Below are 16831 nucleotides of genomic sequence, written 5' to 3' on the forward strand. Positions count from 1 at the left end.
GTTCATGGATCACCCCAAATTACTGCATCTGCTTGCCATTGAAGTGGCCAGATTAGGTGCACAGATCCTATTTGGCAAAGGTCTAGCAATGAGTCCATCAGCAACCCATCCCATCGATACGCTATCGTTTCACGTGGATGAATACTCGTTGCATATATTCCAGCGAGAGGGACTATTTTCAAAATTTATATGGTTCAGATACATTAACTGTATTCTAAATTTACTGTAAATACAAATATTAGTAGTTTAACTATTGAAGGAATTTAACATTCGGAGTAGTTTAACTATAGAAGAAATTTAACTTTAATTAAGATTCTAAATAAGTTAGGAGTAGTTAATATTAATATTTTATTATTATATAATCAATTATTATAAAACCTTCATTTAAGTGATCAATCAGCTATAAATTAAAAAGGATTATTAGGCATTTATTAGGTAAATATGCCTGTCCCCCTCCTCCCTCCCTCCCTCCTCCCACTATCTGTACTTTTATATATAGTATAGATTAAGCCCGATCAAATTAAACTTTTTGACCAAATAAATTAAGATGCTTAAATGATAAAAGAGTAATAGTGAGTATAATCATATGAGAATTAATTTTTAAAATATATGAGATTTAGTTATTTTGACCTAGAGTAATAAAATTTTAAGTAATTTTTCTAAATTTAAAATAAATTAGTAAAATTTTAAAAAAATTAATATAAAAATGACAAAATTTGAACTGGAATGCATGATAGATCCCAACTGCACATAATAATTTCATATTTTGAACCATTTAAAAAAAAATTCATATTTTGAATGATGAATGAATGCTCAATCCCTCAGTTCGCGATCATCCTTGCATGGTCGATTATTGTTCTGGTGGCCCCGGTATGAAGTGTAAATGTCAAAAAGAAAGAAAATTCAAATAAATAAATTGTACAAATCAAAATGATTTTATTTTCAGAGAAATATAAATATGGCAAAACAAATATTTATAGTTCTGTCCATAAATATGACATAGAAAATCAATTAACATCAAACTTTTGATTTAAAAAAGTTTACATGCATCAAAAATTACCAACTTTCACGTGTTTTTGATATTTAATATAATGTTTTAATTTTAATAAAAGAATACATGAACTTTAAAATTTTACAATTAAAGACACCGACACCGTTTTAGAATAAAAGACCGTGTTGAATGTAAAATGATACTATTTTTTAAAAGAAATCTATATGTGGTCTCAATTGTAAAAATTAAAAAAATTATATTAAATATGTCAAAATTAAAAAAATATGTTAAATACCAAAAACATGTGAAAGTTTGTGATTTTTGTTGTATTTAAGCCTTAAAAAAATATAAATTTAATATTTGCCCCAATTTACCATTTCAACTTTAAACTATACAATAATATCCTGCCATATCAGTTCTAATTTGCATAAAACGCTCCAATCGTTATTTGACATCTCATTTGAAAGGGTAAAACGAGATAAAATATAAAATTCAGAGTGTTCTTGCAAAGCTATTAACTTGGCCTTAATGGATTTTTTCCACCCAATTTCAGAGGGCAAAATGGACCTTTGTTGATTTATTATTTTTATTAATTCATTATCAATTTTTAATAAAAATTATTTTAATGAAATAGAAGTTTTTACCCTATTCCTCCTCAAAAATCTTAAAATTAACTTGAAAAAAAAAATAGTGCTAAAAAGAATATACGCGTTGTATCCGTAATGCAATGCAGAAATTTCCAATTAGACGACATTAACGAAGACATGTCGACGAGCAGGGTTTTAGTTTCGTAGATCTTTCTCTTATTTTCTTTTTCTATTTTCCCACTTGCCAAACATTCCCTTCATAAATATCAATCACCCCAAATTTCTCCATTGATCAAATTTGAACACATCCAAACAAACACCCATCTGTTGTCCTTTTCTTTCAATCCCTTTTTGTTGGTAACAAATCCAATTTAGCCTTATTTGGCGGGAATCCAGATCTTTTTGTTTTGTGGGTTATTTTCGTTTCTTCTGTAGAAATTCAAAATAATCAAAAGGAGGGAGTTTTGTTTATTTTGTTTGTTTGTGTGTGTAATTTAATTTCATTACAAACTGTTGTTTGTAATAATTAGAAGAGATGGGAGTATCGGATAATTCAAAAGGATTGATATTGGCAGTTTTATCAAGTGCTTTTATTGGGTCTAGCTTTATTTTGAAAAAGAAAGGCTTGAAACGAGCTGGTGCTACTGGCACTCGTGCTGGTTAGTTACTTATTTAATCGATTCTGCACATTGTGAATTGTTTTATTGTATAGTTTTTTTTAGCTTATAGCTGCTCCGAGTTTCGGATTTTTTTAATTTTGGTAATTAGTCGTTGCAACATTAGCTCTATGCTAGCTTGAATTGTGTATACTTTAGTGTTTATGAGCTTGTTTTGGCAGTTAGGAAGTAATTGCGGAATTTGTGAAGCGAATATGCTGACCGGATTAGTACATGTTGTTAGTGATTAGAGCAATTTTCTACATAATACTGCAATAGGGTGTTATAATTTGCTTAGACATTTAAACTAAGAAGTTCCAACTGGAAGGACGGAATTTTCTTTGAGGATGTTTAGATCTGGATGCTATTGTGTTTATGAATTAACAGCCGCAAGATTGGCTGCTCGACTGGATTTTTATGTTGTCGTTTCATTTAACTTATTATGCATTTGTTGGAAAGGTAACTGTGATTTTTTTGCCACTTCATTGTCTAATTGCCGTGATTTTACATATTTGATCCTTTTGGATACAATTCCTAGAAACTTTCTTTTCTAAGTGCATTATCTCAACTGCCACTTCTGCTCATTCTTTTGTTGGTTGCTTCTTATTGTACGGTTTGAGGTTTTAATTAATAATGGAGGAGATTTTGCTTTTACTTTGCAAATTTAACAAAAGCTCAAGTTATTTTAACTTGAAACTGGGTTAAGTTAAAAATGCTGGGGATATTAAGAGAATTGTGTTTAAAGATGAGACAGAGAAGTAAGTTGTTACAGCAGAAAAGCTGTAGGGAAGAGTATGCCGTCTAAAATTTTGAAGAACAACTTTTATAGCTACTGTCTGTTATTCGTGGAGATTGTAATTAGACATTTTAGGGATACAGTTTTTATGAAGTTTTATTCGGATGGATGTACTTGTGCAGTTACATATGAGATTGCCATATTTGAAATAGAAGTCTGGCTTAGATTGTACTCCTGAAGCTTTCGAGCGTAGGATATTCTTTGGTTTATTGACCCAAAAAAAACTTGAAAGTGTGTGCATTTATGTGTGCTTTCAGCTGAACTGAACATTACTGGGATTATGTTTCTTTTCTTGATGTAAAACGAACTGACTTAGTTGTTGTTTCTCCCAAACTATACAGGAGTTGGAGGCTATACCTACTTACTAGAGCCACTATGGTGGGCTGGCATGGTGTCAAGTAAGTTTATAATATGAATGCGAACTTTTACTTTCTATCCCCTGCAGCACCAAATTGTCTATGAACGTATAAATCTAGTCCAATATGCTACTGACTCTCTGTTTTAACTTCTCTAAAAACAGTGCTTGTTGGAGAGGCTGCAAACTTTGTGGCCTATGTTTTTGCTCCTGCAGTTTTAGTGACTCCTCTTGGTGCTCTGAGTATTATAATAAGGTAAATGCAGATGTGTCTTTAACATTTTATTGTTTGCGATACTTCATGTTATGGTAGTTAACTTCAGTCCTAAAGTATTTTATGAAAACTGGGCAGTGCAATTTTGGCACATTTTATGTTGAGGGAGCGATTACAGAAAATGGGCGTTGTTGGATGCGTGTCCTGCATTGTTGGATCAGTAGTGATTGTCATTCATGCACCTCAAGAACATACTCCCAATTCAGTACAAGAAGTCTGGTCTTTGGCAACTCAACCAGGTTACTACTACTTTAATGTTCGTCTTTGATTTACTTATCTCACACAACATTCTTTTCTCGATCATTACTTATAGTATTTGTGTGTCTTGTTTTTTTTCATGGCCAGCATTCTTAATATATGTAGCAGCAACAATTTCATTGGTGTTAGCATTGATTTTGCACTTTGAACCTCTCTGTGGGCAGACAAACATGTTGGTCTACTTGGGAATATGTTCTTTGATTGGATCGATCACGGTATGTTTGCCCTCTTTAAATCTCACTCTTTCTTGTGAAGGTTTTTTAATTTTTTAATGCTATAATACTTAATATGTATGTTTATTCCCTTTTCTCCTTGACGCTATTCAGGTTGTTAGCATAAAGGCCATTGGAATTGCCATAAAGCTTACTTTGGAAGGAACAAGTCAGATTACTTACCCGCAGACTTGGTTTTTCCTTACAGTCGCGGTGATTTGCGTCATCACCCAGTTAATTTACCTCAACAGGGTAGGTTCAAACTCATGGTTGTTCTATTCAGTTGTCTTTCTTTATAGATGGTTAAATAAGATTATTTAGGTGATTCTTTGTGGTTTTGGTTGATGAGTGACCAATATCTTATTCTTCTGAAATTCCGGTTCATACTAGTGGGAAGATGATCAGGGACTCTGTGTCTACTTCCTTATATTTCAAGAATCTTTTTCCCCCATTTACTCAATGGGGGACGATGCGCCTTCAACAATTTTACATTTATAATTGAAAACTTAAGGGCGCTAAAAGGGTCACTGGGGAAGGGATATGCATGCAGTTGTTAAATCACACACGCACATATAGCAGAGTCTGTCACATTATTGAGCAATGCGCATTTGGAGATTCTAAGCCATACAGTGAAAGATAGAATGCGCTGCAGAGTCTATATCTTACAATTGAATCCTAGCGAGTTTTCAGTTTAAATTTAACAAACTGGTAAAAATTTAATTAAATATTACAAAAATTTGGATAGATAACTAGAATCTAGAGAGTGATGGTTAACGAATATTACATGGTGGTCTGAGGATATTTTGATCAAAATATACAATTCAGAAAGGGTAGTAGACCAGCTCTGCAACATGCTAAGTGTGCTTTACTTGGACTAAACTTTTATCCTAAGTCTTCATAGACGACAAATGAGAAGAGTCCCATATCAGCCGTAATTGTGAATCTATTATTCTCAGTTGCAAGCAAAAAATGTTTGCATAATTTGCTTGCGAAAAGTTCACCTCTTTGTAGTTTTTCTTGACTTTGTATTTTAAATTGTTCAAGTGGAAAGTTATTCTAGATCATATGCTTAATATTTTCTCTTTCTGATCCTATTTTTATACTTTTCAGCTGTCTTATCTTATGTCTTGCAATATTTGTCTTGCCATTGTGCAGGCTTTGGATACATTCAATGCAACAATGGTCTCTCCAGTTTATTATGTAATGTTTACAACTCTAACGATCATTGCCAGTGCCATAATGTTTCGGGTAAAGTTGATCGACACATCCTAAAGGACATGTTCCGTTGATGTAACAATGGTATCATTTTACAGCGAAATAAATTAGCTTAAAGTGTATGTTCAAATTTTTTACAGGATTGGTCAGGCCAAAATGCTAGCAGCATAACCTCTGAGATATGTGGGTTCATCACTGTACTATCAGGAACGATCATACTTCATGCCACGAGAGGACAAGAACCGCCGCCTCCTCGAGGTACATGCAATAAGCATTATTTCTTTCATGATCTCTCTACCCTGACTAGATACAACGACGTTTATCCTTGCTTTCCTTTTTATCAAAGAACTGAGGGTGAATGAGAGCTATCAGGTGTTGTACTGGTGGTTTTAAATTTAAGCTGGTCATTGGTCTTACCGTCTTGCAACATCAATAAAAAAATCACATAAGTGAGTCTGTAGATATGTTGAATACTCTACATTCATTGAAAAAAAGCATCACAAGTAATCAAAATAAGCTTAGTTTCTAAAATCAACTTATCGGTTCATTGATAGAAAACCGATCCATGTTTTGATATGCAGATTTTGTAGGTGCAAATCTAAACCTTCTAGAAGGACCTTCGACGCTGGTCTAGGTTTTGTAATAAAAAAATTGAAAGTGTTACTTTTTCTAGTTGGAGGACTAAAATAAGAATCAAAGAGAGGGCGTGATTGTAGTAAATCTTAAGGGATTCTAATTCAGCTTATTCAGCAAAGATAGAAATTAAATACTGAATAAAAATCATATTTAGGATTCAATTTGAACTTGCCCCTTGCTCCTACATAAGCTTTCATCTGAAAGATGGGAAATAAAATTAATTGTTTTTATTTGCTTTGTTGGATACTTTATGCTGGATCCACAGTGTTATTCTTGTGGGAGTTCTTGCAATGTTGAATAAATGATGCATTTAGCTCGCCCTTTTTTTTCCGCTATATATGATGACTAAACTGAAGAAGGATTTCAGTTGTCTATCAATTATTGTTTATGAAATGGAACTTTAGGTACATATGAAGCTTTGTTTTTACAGATTATTATGCTGTAGTAGTGTCTTATCTGCATTTGTTAGTATTAAATACGTAATAACTTGAACTCATGGCAGCATGACATATCTGGTTTTTTTTTTTTGTGTTTCTGCTATAGGAACTGTGACATGGTACATTAGTGAAGATTCTCTCAAGAGTATGGAAGAACATTTAATTACTGTACAAAATCCAGATGAACACTGAGTCCATTTTTTGAGATGTTTCAATAGAAGGACGAGTTTCACCAATGTTGGAAAAATGCTGCAACCTGTGGTATGTTAATTGCGCGGGAGACAGGATCTCGAGTATACAATTACTTGACAAGCTTTAGAAGGAGGCCTGAAAATCCAAGATCATCGCCCTCTAAAACCCATAAACAGTCTGTCAAACATATCCGGAGATTGGTGTGCCAAGACTCGCCGAGAAAGGGATTAAGAGGAGGTCCGATGATTTCGCAAAGCCTGTAATTGTATTTGTAAATACTGCTGTTCATCTATTAACTTCATTTTAAAATTTGAGTTGATTCTTTTTGTGGTATAGTTTTAATCTACTCCTGCTAGTATGTTAATCTAAAGCTTAATTGTAGTTAGTAAATATCCGAGTACCAAAAATATTTATGTTTACTAATCTTGTGACTAAGAAACGCTGACAAGTTGAGGCGGCAAAACTTTGTTTTCTCTGTAAGAGCTTGACGTATAAGCAAATATGTTGATTTTCTTCTTTCTTTTTCTTAGGCAAGTTAGTGTATTTTGTTATAAAATCTCTAACTAGGTGTATAATTTATAGATTTAGGTTAAGTTATGGTGATTATAAAATATTATCCCGTCAAAGATTTTATATATATTTTGAGATTACTAGCATTTTTTTATTTTCAAGGTAAAAATATGTTTAAAAGTTAAACATTTGCATTTTTTTATTAAATTGTGATCAAACTTTTAAATTTCTACAATTATGTTACAACTAGTCGAAATCCCGCGCATTTGCGCGGAATCAAATTTATATATAATTTATAAAATAATTAAATTTTGAAAAAATAATATAAAAAATTCATAGAAAATAAAAATTCATAATTTATGAATTAATAAGAAAAAAATCTATCTAACTATCCTAGTTATGAATTATTTTAAAATACTGAATATCTACGATACATTTGTTGCATTTTATATTTGCAAACATTTTTCGTACTGGTATTTGGTCTTTATTACTCCAATGAGCTTCTTTTGTTTCTTAGCAAATTTATCTACATCTACTTCTCGTAATGAAATGTGAACTGGTTACCATGCTTCTCAATACTTTACGATATTTATCAAATTATCTTGTATGATTTTTTTTTTGCTATTGATAATAAAATTGATGTTCCTTTTTCCATTATAAAATGCGTGTCGGATTACTACATAGGCAAAACTTGCATGGTTGTTTTTCTTTTTATAAGACCGCTCTAAATTATGAAGTCCTTGGACTAATTTTCCTGCAAAACAAATATTAATAGATTCCAATAATAAAAAGAGCATATTTTTTATTTACTCTTTTACATTTTACGAACATATCATATTAATTTGAGTTAATGACTTAAAAAAATTCAGACCTTTCATCCTTTTTTCAATCTTATTTTGACGTTTAAAATTTGTCAATTTTACCATATTTTGTATTTTTTCATTTCAATTGTACCCTGAAGCATAAAATTGACCTTTATTTATTTGACAAAAGTTCAAAAAATTTCTTCAAAAATAGTCAATTTAATATAAAAAGTTAATCTAATGCAAAAAGAGCCAATTTAGAGAATCTTTTTGAGCTTTTGTCAAATAAAAAATGTCAATTTTATGCTTCAGGGTACAATCGAAATGAAAAAAAATACAAAATAGAGTAAAATTGACTGATTTGCAACGTCATGGTAGGATTGAAAAGAGGATAAACGGACGTTTTTTTTAAGACATTAGGCCTATTAATTTTGTTTAACATGACATATAAATTTATAGAGAAACTCAAGGTTCAGATTTCTTAAATAATTTGATTTTTGAGCTGCAGTATAAATTTGAATGACCTGTGGAAAAAATATAAATGATTAGATAATTTGTGTTTATAATTTAAATTTTTTTTATTATGATTATACTTATACTAATTGAAAATTTTGTAAATCGGTCATGTTTGATTTTGTCATTTTTGTAGCTATTTTCCAAAGGACTTTCAAAGATAATATTGGATTTTTCTAATTTTTTTCTATAAGGGGCATCACATTTAAAAAAATATATAAAATATTAAATTAATATCACTATAATAAATATTATAGTGTAATAAGATAAAGTGTTAAGGAAAGGTCTCATATTAGTTCATAAAGTCATAAATAAAGACCTAAATAACCACAAATAATTATGTTTAGTTATAGTTTAATAAATTTTATTCCATTAAGTAAGAAAATAACGTAATTTGAGACACAGTAAAACAATGAAGGATGCCATTATTGTTTTTTGACTCATCAAATCACATTGTTATTAAGTAATTTACTTAAAAATCATATAAAAATATTACATGAAGTGGAACATTTTTTAGATTCCTTTGATTTTGAATCGAGTGTTATGTCTGAACTGTTCGGCAAGTGTCGGTCGAGACGTAGGTGACTGCTGTCATTTTTATGCATCGTTCAAACAAAGGAAAATAAATGAACTTCAATTGGTAATTTATTAGGATTCTCTATTGATGTTTATGAGAATTATAAATAAATAGAATGACACAGATTGTTGAAGTATTAAAATGACACAGATTGTTGTATATTATAAGGATGAGATGTAGAAAATTTACATAATTGAAGAATTCGATGTAGAGTTTGTATAAAATAAGGATTAGATGTAGAAAGTTTGCATAATATAAGAATTAGATGGATATATAATATTTTAAAGATTCAAAATTAATATATATTTTTTAAAATTTAAATAGTTTATATATTTTTTAAAATTTAAATAGTTTATATATTTAATTGGATTATTTAGGATTGGTAAAATCCGTATGGAGTTTTGATTTGTGTTTTTTTATTACTTTTGTAGCTATCCTTCTGCATTCGAAGGAATGAATTGTTTTTGTTAGTCCATATATGCGGGATGTTATTATGAATTTAATTTTTGTTATTATGAATTTAATTTTTGATTTTTAAGTATAGCATGTTCAGCGTATTTTTAAGTAAATATAAGAGTTAATTGACCTTAAATTTATACATGTAGTATGAAAATTAAACATTTATTTTAAAAAGTACAAACTCATATTTTAACATAAAACCAACCATACCCTGCCCGGAAACACAGATAGACCTAGAATTCACTGTGAAAACAACTGCAAGCTACACTCAAATCTATCCATGAAGACGCTCTTCCCTCAAATACTACGAAGTTAACATATCCCTTGTAACCAACCGACGATGGACCTAGTATTTATTCACACAGCAAAAATATGAATGAATAATAAATTGTACTGAGTTAATGCCAATACAATTTGATTATAGGCATTAATTTATGAAGATTGATATGAAAATACCATTCTAATTGAATGAAATATAGGCAGTGCATAATATATATCTACTAAAATAAACAATGAGAACTTTTTCCCACAAATTGTAAACAAATATGAAACATGAATAAACAATGAGATATAGGCAGTGCATAATATATGCCTTCTATAATTTTCAATGCAGATGAAGATTACTGTAATTTTTTCACAACTAATTGTAATTAAATATGAGAGCTTTTTATTTTTCAAACTGATGTTGGAATACCAAATGAAGATTAGATTTTGGCATGAACAAAGAATGATGTAAAGCAATTATGATTGAATATAAAGATTAAATTCACACAGCAACAATATGAATGAATAATAAATTGTACTGAGTTAATGCCAATACAATTTGATTATAGGCATTAATTTATGAAGATTGATATGAAAATACCATTCTAATTGAATGAAATATAGGCAGTGCATAATATATATCTACTAAAATAAACAATGAGAACTTTTTCCCACAAATTGTAAACAAATATGAAACATGAATAAACAATGAGATATAGGCAGTGCATAATATATGCCTTCTATAATTTTCAATGCAGATGAAGATTACTGTAATTTTTTCACAACTAATTGTAATTAAATATGAGAGCTTTTTATTTTTCAAACTGATGTTGGAATACCAAATGAAGAAAAAAAAACGTTAGATTTTGGCATGAACAAAGAATGATGTAAAGCAATTATGATTGAATGTAAAGATTAAAAGAGTTATAAATTTTAACAAAGACTGATTTAAACCAATAAATGAGTAAATAAGTATTTTGAAAAAAGGTGGGAACTAACAATAAATAAAATAAAAAATTATAAAACTTAATAAAAATAAGTATTTTGAAAAAGGTGGGAACTAACAGGAATGCTCTATTTGGTGAGAATGAATGAGAGGGCTCCGTTGGTCCTCTCAATTATATAATATATAGATTTTATCTAAATTTTTGGATTTTATTTTTTATATCTAAATTTTTGCATCTTTTGTTAATTTCAATTAAATTTACAAAACATTATCTAACTTTTAAAACATTTGGTTGCAATTGATAAAAGATGTAAATATATGGATTTAAAAAGATAAAATTTAAAAGATTTGGATATAATTATAATTTAAATTTGAATATAATTAAAAAATTCATAATTTAATCACAATTGATAAAAGATAAAAATATTTAAATGTAAAAAATAATTTTTAAAATAGGCATATGATATGATAATATGAAAGGCAAGCAGCCAACATACACAAAATTTTATATTTTTATTTACAATTTGAATTTGAATAGACTTTTAATTTTAATTAAGACTTACTTACTTTCAACCTTTCATGCTTGATGTATTATATTTATTAATCTCTAATATTTTAAAAATTATGGCATTTATTAAAATTTTAGATAATTTTAACCTTTCATGTTTAAATTTTAGAGATTACTTTCATGTTTAAATTTTAAAGATTACTTTCATGTTTAAATTTTAGATAACATTAGAGATTACTTTCAACCTTTCATGTTTAAATTTTAGATAATTTTATAATATAACATTTATTATAAACATCTTGAGATTAACATATGTCACTAACCGAGTCTTTTCATTTTAAAATTATATTCTAACACATTTATATAAAAAAATTACTTGTTCATATTAAAAATTTAACTATGTTTTCAAAATTTGTATCTTATATTTTTTTTATCAAACTTTTTTATTTATTTTTATTATACAGTATATTATAATTCTCTCACTTATCTCTTTTTTATTTTAATGCATACTTATTTTTTTTTTATATTTATATTGTATAAAAATGAACTGTCAGATAACATACTAATTATAATTCTTCTCAAAAACATACTAATTATAATTACTATAAAAATAAATGATAAAAAAGATAATATAATTATGTTTCAACTGTTATATTATTTTTATCTAATTTAATTATTAAATAATAATAATAAGTTGACAAGATAGTTTCTATTTCATACAAAATAAAGTAGTTGTAGAAGGCACCAAATATGTTATGCATTAGATGTGTCAAAAAAAATTGTGTTCTTTAAATAAAAAATTTAAACTCATATATAATTATGTCAAACATGCATCCAACAATCGATCCACATTTTAAAAGGAATCTTTTTTATTGTCATTTTAATTGTAAGAAAATAATAAATATTATATTAATACATTTTTTATGACGGCGGAATTCTCGACGGAGCCTGGATAAACTCTTAGAGGATTAGTTTTGGAATTCCACCGTGCGGACCTCCCATTTAATACAAGTCTTAAAAACTCTTCCAAATTCTTCCAACAAGTCCTATATAAGAAGCGGATTCGAATCAGAGACGTGATTTTTGCCCCATCATTCTTTTCGACACTTGGAACTAACTGAGTCAACCCATATGGATATATTTATATATTAATATATTATTATTTGATAAATTATAGTAATTATTTATTACATAACAAAATACTAAAAAGTAAATTATAAATAAAATAATTATAGAAAAAGCTCTCAAAAAGTATATATTCATTTAAAAAATTAATTAATCACAAAAACATTGAAAATTTTGAACATTATTTTATGTCCTAAATCATAATCCCAGTAGAAAAGGGTAATATCTATCTCTCCAAAAATTTCCAACTGGAATCAGGAATTTCAATTAATTACAATTTATTAACAAATAAACAAATAAAATACACAAAATCACAGCCGTCCATTTCTAAAAGAATCTAATCTACTCCCTCTAATATAAACACATCCCTTCCTCTTTAGCTGCCAAATAACGCAAATACACAACCACCTGTAGAGAGAGAAACAACAGATTCTAGAGAGAGAAACAACATCAACAACATGGCGGCAACAGTCTCTTCTCCTTGGGCTAAGCCCGGCGCGTGGGCCTTAGACGCCGAGGAGCACGAAGATGAACTCAAACAGCAACACCAACAAGAATTGAATTCCAAGGTTTCCTCCGGCGCCGAGTCCGATTTCCCGTCGTTATCCGCCGCCGCCACCAAACAGACCAAAAAGAAAAAGAGCCAACCAATTTCTCTAGCCGAATTCAACACCTACGGCGCCGCTAAACCCTCGTCGGCGTATCAGCCTAAAGGGCTTACGCATGAAGATATTCTCAGCCTCCCCACCGGCCCACGGCAGCGGTCCGCTGAGGAGCTGGAGAGCCAGAGGTCTCGGCTCGGCGGTGGATTTAAATCGTATGGTGGCGGGATGAGTAGTAATGGGCGGAGCGGTGAGGATTCTAGTAATTCTTCTAGATGGGGCGGCGGTTCTAGGGTTCCAAGGGATTCGAGTAGTAGTAGAGAATTATTAGCGCCGTCACGTGCTGATGAGATTGATGATTGGTCGAAGATGAAGAAAACGCCGTCGTTTGGGAATGAAAGGAGGGAGAGGGGGGAGAGGGAGAGGGGATCTTCCTTTTTCGATTCGCAGTCGAAAGCTGATGAATCGGAGAGTTGGGTGTCGAATAAGGCGGTGGAGACGCGGAGATTTGGGGGCGGGTTTGAGAGGAGAGGGAGTTTTGATTCGTTGTCGAGGGGTGATAGATTTGGGAGTAGTAATGGTGGTGGTGGTGCTGATGATTCCGATAGTTGGGGTAGGAGGAGAGAAGAAAGTAATGGAATTGGAGGTGGAATTGGAGGTGGAAGTGCAACTGCAAGGCCGAAACTTGTGTTGCAGCCGCGCAGTTTGCCGGTGAGTAATGAGAATGATGGTGGTGCGAAACCTAAAGGGTCTAGTCCTTTTGGTGACGCGAGGCCAAGAGAGGAGGTTTTGGCTGAGAAAGGAAAAGATTGGAAAGAAATTGATGAGAAGTTGGAGTCTGTGAAGATTAGTGGTGCTAAAGAAGTCGAAAGAGGAGCATGGAGTTTTAGCAATGGGCGTGCGGATTCTGGTAGGGAGCCAAGGACCTGGAGGAAGCCTGATGTTGCTGCTGATGATTCAAATTCGCGTCCTGAGAGGTCTGTTTGATATCCTGTTTTGATTGATTTATTAGTTAGTTCTTTTATGTTTTGTGATTCTTTTGTTGCATTTGATTCTGGTTTTACTTTAGGTATGGTTTGTTTTGGAAATTGAAATAGCATACATTGTGTGAAAAAGGATGCTGCTTATTTTTCCATTTCACAGTAAATTAGAGTTCATATATAAATGATTATGCTCTTAGGATTTCTTCAAAACTATTTTTAAAATCTCTTTACCACACCAGGAATAAACATCGAATGCAACTCTAAGATTCAATTGGGGACATTTATTTCCCTTTACTTTCCTTTTTGTTTTGGAAGTTAAATTAGCTCTAGCTCTAGTCTTTTTGATGAAATTGTCTCAAATTCTGTTGCGAGAGTTTTACCACTGTTTGTTAGGAGGTTTTGTTTGTTTTACAATAGGCTTTAATAGGTCTTAATAGTTGGCACTTGGCATATGTTTGGAAAAGATAATAGCGGTGGATTAATGAAAAATTGCTCCTTTTCAGCCGTTTTAATGTAGTGCTCTTGTTACATTAGCACTATTGGTTTCTAAAATCCTCTTCCCTTGCTCGAGATTCTTTCTGCCATAACATTTTTCGACGTCCAACTCCTACTTAAGCCATTGGAATAATTATTCGAATACATCTCTCTACTTTTTTAAGAAAAAGATCCGTTGCAATAATATTTGAATACATTTCCTTACCTTATTCTCTAGGATTCTTGTAAATTGTTGTGGTGGCCGTTAGAATAAGTGAAGTTGTCTTTTTGGGGCTTTGTCACTATCTTAGTTTGCATTACGTTGCCTGCTTACACTAGCATTGGTATTTGGCATTAATGAATCTGTTCAGCAGAGTTTTTATTAAACCTTTTGTTGAGTTGGAACTCTATTGGTCCACATTTTTCAAGAACATTTTTGCTGTTGGATGGTGTAGTTATAGTATAAGATATTTAGATGGGCTTCAGCCTTGTAACTGCCTGTATTGTTATGAGACTGCAAGCTCACTATGTAATCATAGGAGGCTATGGTATTATATGGTTTCTAATGTGGATTTGTTCAGTTAAATTTTGCTTGTGTCATTAGATAAAATTGTGAAGGTGTTTATAATACAACATGAATTAAAGTTGCTGGTCAATTTTGTGATTGCAATTGCATGATATTCCATAATCTATGTCGTACGGAAATGAAAACCTTGAAACAAAATTTCATACTAGAATAGGTTATAAAAAGTTTTGTAATTTTTAGCAGAGTTTTCGGAAAAGAAAATGAATTGCTGCAATAAAAGAATCAATAAGTTTGTGTGCAACGTAAAAGCACCTATGTGGACTTAATGTTTCCTTTTGGGTGCAGTGCTGCGGCCAGTGAGAATGGTAATGTTTCCGAGAATGGGCACAATACTGAGGGAGAGCATGCCGATGGAAACTAAAGAATGAATTATACGCATTGGTGAAGCTGTGGGATTGAGGGATAAGAAGTGGAAGATTAGGGGACTTGAATTAATTAGTAGTCCAATATGTTTTGTTTAATTAAATTATTTGTATGAGTTTTTTTTTTCAGAACTGTCAAACTGGTAAACACAGTGTGGAGACAATTTTGGGTATTTTCTTTTTGTAGTAATTTAACACTGATTTAGCCTTAACGGCGTGTGTTTTTTGCAGCTGGTGTAGGATTAAGAGTGGTCTGTCTGTGTTATTCCATTACTAGTTTCTTCATATTGAAGTCAATTTTGCCCCTTTTTATGTTCAGACATTGTTAAAAACGTTGTTTATGTTTAATATATCTAATGTTTGTTGCTTATGCTTTTCATTCTCCAATTTATTTTAGTACTGAATACGTAACAAGCTGTTTGAAGGCGGAGTCGGAACTCAGGTTCGTGGTCTGTTTGGTTCAACAAACTGCACGAACCCATGTGGAGACATGAATGTATATAGTTTGTTATCATCTTGTGTGGATGTGGTTAGTTATCAATGCAAGAGAAACCTGTAAACATAACAAGTTTTGTTTTAAGATGAAATAGAATTTTGGTTTTAGCTCAGTTCTAATAGGTTCGGTTTGAGTTTAGAGCCGAAGAAGTGTTTTGAGAACTGAATTGGACAGATTGGTTTGACAGTTGATTAAACCGTAAAAATTAAGGATTATTTTTAAATTTTCTTGAATTATTATCTAATTAACCAAGTTCCCTGTACGTTTTAAAAGTATAAATCTTTCCCTTATTGTTTGTTCAAATTTACTAACACCTCCCTCTGCCATTTCTCATTGTTAGTTGATTCGGTCAAATGATCGAAATTTGTAAAATTTATATTAATCCCTAGTCTTATTATTATTTTTGATTAATTATATAAAAGATCATGACCTATAAATCAAGTTTTATTTTAAACACGATTTTTTTAAATTGACATTTAACATTATGATCTTTTTTTTTTCTTCAAATCCATCATGGTTTAAATATCCGATAGGGTGTACATGGTTTGGTTTGACTGGTTTATCATTAATATTTTAGTCCAAATCAATTATACTGGCTTGGTAAATTTACAAACCAAAATTCAACTAGACAAATTATAAATTTTGGTTTGGTTTAATAATATTTTCTGTGAAATCAGTTCAAACTATTATAAAATCATTATCTATTTATCATCTAAAATTAAATATTTAATAAATTATTTATTCATCATAAAAATAAATAGTATGTTTATGTTAAAAATTACAACAACAACTAACAAATAAAAAAACATTTTATTAACATTTTGTATTTTTTATTAATATATGATATTCTAATAATATAGAAATATAACGCTTATTGATGGAATAATAAATATAGAAATATTAAAATTATAAATAATAATAGTTATTCCAGCAAATGATAGCAAGTACAATTTTAAAAAATAGTAACATAAATTTTATTTTTAAGTTATAATATTTATAATTTTAATATAAATA

General features: G+C 30.6%; 2 protein-coding genes across 2 annotated transcripts; both read left to right on the top strand.

Annotated features, from left to right (window-relative positions):
* The first annotated feature begins 1698 nt into the window (after positions 1-1698).
* On the top strand, positions 1699-6999 carry LOC126683005 (probable magnesium transporter NIPA6). Its single transcript, XM_050378814.2, has 9 exons — positions 1699-2237; positions 3372-3428; positions 3551-3641; positions 3738-3898; positions 4005-4132; positions 4244-4381; positions 5285-5377; positions 5485-5602; positions 6524-6999. The coding sequence occupies exons 1-9, from the start codon at positions 2114-2116 to the stop codon at positions 6607-6609; spliced, it is 996 nt and encodes a 331-aa protein (XP_050234771.1). The 5' UTR covers positions 1699-2113; the 3' UTR covers positions 6610-6999.
* Positions 7000-12692: 5693 nt separating this feature from the next.
* On the top strand, positions 12693-15691 carry LOC126681265 (eukaryotic translation initiation factor 4B3). Its single transcript, XM_050376772.1, has 2 exons — positions 12693-13893; positions 15245-15691. Exons 1-2 carry the CDS (start codon positions 12773-12775, stop codon positions 15318-15320), a joined length of 1197 nt encoding a protein of 398 aa, XP_050232729.1. The 5' UTR covers positions 12693-12772; the 3' UTR covers positions 15321-15691.
* The last annotated feature ends 1140 nt before the right edge of the window (positions 15692-16831 follow it).

The sequence above is a fragment of the Mercurialis annua genome, linkage group LG5 (assembly GCF_937616625.2).
Source record: "Mercurialis annua linkage group LG5, ddMerAnnu1.2, whole genome shotgun sequence".
NCBI classification, from domain to species: Eukaryota; Viridiplantae; Streptophyta; class Magnoliopsida; order Malpighiales; family Euphorbiaceae; genus Mercurialis; species Mercurialis annua.